We start from the raw sequence: 3,313 nt of genomic DNA on the forward strand, positions 1-3,313 counted from the left end.
ATATAATCGATTGATACAGTATACATACACGAGACCTCACAGTAGTTTTTTCTTTGATGTACGTAAATACCATGAAAAGAAGTAAATCCTAAAGAGTATCCCAGCCACCCGAACCGACCGCGCAATTGTTCTGAAAACATACCAAAAAAGTCCTGACGTGTTGTTTTGAGGATGTGCTGAGGTTTTTATATGTATGGGCAAGAGGACCGGATTAGTGCCATTCCAGTACAATAAGAAGGCACTCTGAGGGCGTGATCAGCGTATCTAGTAACGTTGGGCATGGTATTGTCCTCATGGAGGCGTACTGAGGGCGTCCTCGGGTTGTATTTGTGTTGCCTGGGATGGGTTAGATCAAACACCATAATTTCCTAGGTAATCTGTAATCTTTCTATTATATAAGCTCCATTATTCTAAAACTTCATACTATTTGATGAAACAACCAATTTCTTGGCCAATCCCCCACAGTGGGTATGCGCCACGAGCGATAGGTGAACTGTGGCACGGGCAATAGGTGAACAAGAACAAGAATGGTCTCGGTCATCGACATAGATCGACTAAGCCTAGCGTCTTCTTGGGAGCGACCCAGCAACACCCTCGAGCGCAATCTAAGGGCCAAGAGCCACGGAAAGCGGGAACCCGTCGCCACCCTTCTGGATATCGGCACCATTCTTGAACTGCGCGGGGAAGTCTCCACGTTCGAAGCGACTCCGGTGCTCTTGTATTCCGCGAAGTACAGGGCAGCACGCGACCGCTGGCTATGGGACTCCGCAAAGAGCAAGGGCTACTTCATACACAAGACCAGGATTCGCGAAACCGTGCTGCGACCGATACTGAGGCTGTACAACAGCATCACCGATGTGACGAGTGATTTGATAGCCCTAGGCTACGACCTCGAACAACCGATGATCACGGTGAGGTCACGACGTCACGCCGAGCCCTACTGTCGCCTAGCGCGCCACGTGTGGCTGCAGCACAAGATGCCAAAGAGGCCGCTCGAGAACCACCGCCTTGTCGGTATCACCGCGGTGGTGTTCGCGCCTCCGATCATCAGCAAACGTAACTACACGGAGCTCTTGTCACAGGCCATGGACGCATTCGTGGAGCTACGCGACCACATCTTTTTTCCTGTGGTGTCCGGTCTGATACAGCACTGCCGCGAGTCCATAGGGTTTGTACAGAAGATGCAGGTGTTGAGAAGCAAGTGCCGAAACCTGCGTCAGGAAGCATGGCGGGAGAATGGCGGTCGCGAGTGCGTTGTCCCGATCCAGGACAGGCCATGGACGGATGTTGCGCAGGCGACGTCCACATACGACATCGACGACGACGATGCAAACTTCGACTGTGGGGCACTATCCCCTGAGAATTGCAAACTCCACGCCTCACGCGACGTTTCCGTCTGCCTGCTCCACCGCCTCGTCCTGGTGACGCACAGCATCCTGCAATACCTCGTCTTCACGAACGTTAGAGGAGCCACAGTGCCGAGGGACGACGCGGACAAAGTCCTTATCATTTCTATCCGTGAGCAGGTGACCGAAAGCGTACTCGAGATGTTCCTCGAGCCAAGCCCGAGGGTCGTGGACGCGCTGTTCGATGCCGTCATGGTTAAGGCATCCGCGTTGATACTCAAGAACAACGCGTCGAAGAACCTTCGCGTCAGGACACTGCAGCAGTGCCGCTTGGGTAGTGCAGTCGCGTCGTGGCAGCTGGCCACACTGATTTTAACGGGCGTCAGTGAGGCTTTCGCTGCAGCCATGCTCACAGAAGTCGGGCGCGACGAGAAGATTCGCAAATACTGTCACGATTGCCTCAGCCTGATTCCTCGCTTCAAGGATGACTGCCTGTACCACGTGTTTCAGGCCCTGTCGTTACGTCACCGCAAGCTGGCCCTGTTGAGGGCGCAGCACACCGAGCCTCTAGATCCCATGGCTTCCAAGGCCGTGGTGGTGCTCACGAACGTGATCATCACCTACGCGCTGCACCTGTTCCGCACGCAGAAGGTGGCACCCAAGCACGCCTACCTACGGGAGCACGACCTGATGGAAGACTTCGGAGGTTTCCTGGCATGCCTCATCGACCGGTTCACTGTGGTGGCACCCCAGCCCGCCACTACGCTGGACAAGATGACTGGTGGGCGGCTAAGGGAATTCATGACTGATATGCTAGTGGAGTACTACAAGGAAGTGGTCGAGCCATCGTCTGCTGGTGACGTACACCAGAATTCGTCGACGTTTGAATAACAAAAACGCATACCTCTACAGCTCGGGGCTAACTTTAGATGCGTCGAGCGGATTGTAGCAAAATGGCCAGTTGGCCAGTTGGGCTAGTTTGTAAAGATTCATTTCTAAACGCAAAAAGTGCAGTACAGAACAGGGAACATATCAGAGAACGACACAGGTGCCTTTGTCGTTGTTCTCTTTTATCAGCCCTCACCTGTACTGCGCCCCACTTTCTGCATTTCAAAATGAGCGGATTATGTGCGGAGAAATATATTGTGATTTTAGCGCTGCCACATGTTTGTCGTCTTCCTTTCGCGCTTCCGTGATGCATGAGTGCTGTGAAGGCCAAGTACATGACCCGTGCTTCGTCGCTAAAGGCCGAGGCGCGCTTTTATCTCAACGCAGTTATATTGATGTGGCGTGCTCTTTAACGATAAATTTTCAGCCATAACTCATTTGTGCGAAAGCATGATCTGCGCTTTGTTTTGTCTACTTCTGCATTTTCTTCATCACTATTTTTTTAAAACCGCGCATATACATGACTTCAACAGAATCCAACTAACTTGACTGATTGATATATGTGGCTTAACGTCCCAAAACCACCATATGATTATGAGAGACGCCGTAGTGGAGGGCTCCGGAAATTACGACCACCTGGGGTTTTTCAACAAGCACCCAAGTCTGAGCACACGGGCCTACAACATTTCCGCCTCCATCGGAAATGCATGCCACCGCAGCCGGGATTCAATCCCACGACCTGGGGGTCAGCAGCCGAGTACCTTAGCCACTAGACCACCGCGGCGGGGCTCCAACTAACTTTAGCCGTCGCCATACTCGATTTGTTTCACCGTGAGGTTTGTACCTAACAAAAAACACGTAAATGTGACTGGGGCAGCTTTTTAGCTTCCGTCAAAAAGTTGAACTGCACACATCTAAATCTTCTTCTCGACACACTGCCTTCTCTGCTGGTACAGGCTGTTTCACACTAGGGACAATCTCGAAACACATGGCATAGTGATGCGGCCTGCGCTTCAAGCACGCGCCGTGAAACACTCGCACGTGCACAGATTATTACGGGAGTTTTTGAACTACTTCGT

General features: G+C 52.0%; 1 protein-coding gene across 1 annotated transcript; it reads left to right on the forward strand.

Annotated features, from left to right (window-relative positions):
- Positions 1–508: 508 nt before the first annotated feature.
- Positions 509–2,713, forward strand: LOC142788539 (uncharacterized). Its single transcript, XM_075884966.1, has one exon. It carries the CDS (start codon positions 528–530, stop codon positions 2,235–2,237), a length of 1,710 nt encoding a protein of 569 aa, XP_075741081.1. The 5' UTR covers positions 509–527; the 3' UTR covers positions 2,238–2,713.
- Positions 2,714–3,313: the final 600 nt, after the last annotated feature.

The sequence above is a fragment of the Rhipicephalus microplus genome, chromosome 2 (genome assembly GCF_043290135.1).
Source record: "Rhipicephalus microplus isolate Deutch F79 chromosome 2, USDA_Rmic, whole genome shotgun sequence".
In the NCBI taxonomy this organism is placed as follows: Eukaryota; Metazoa; Arthropoda; class Arachnida; order Ixodida; family Ixodidae; genus Rhipicephalus; species Rhipicephalus microplus.

Coding starts and splice junctions, on each gene's coding strand:
- LOC142788539 (XM_075884966.1), top strand. CDS start 528: ATGGTCTCGGTCATCGACATAGATCGACTAAGCCTAGCGTCTTCTTGG.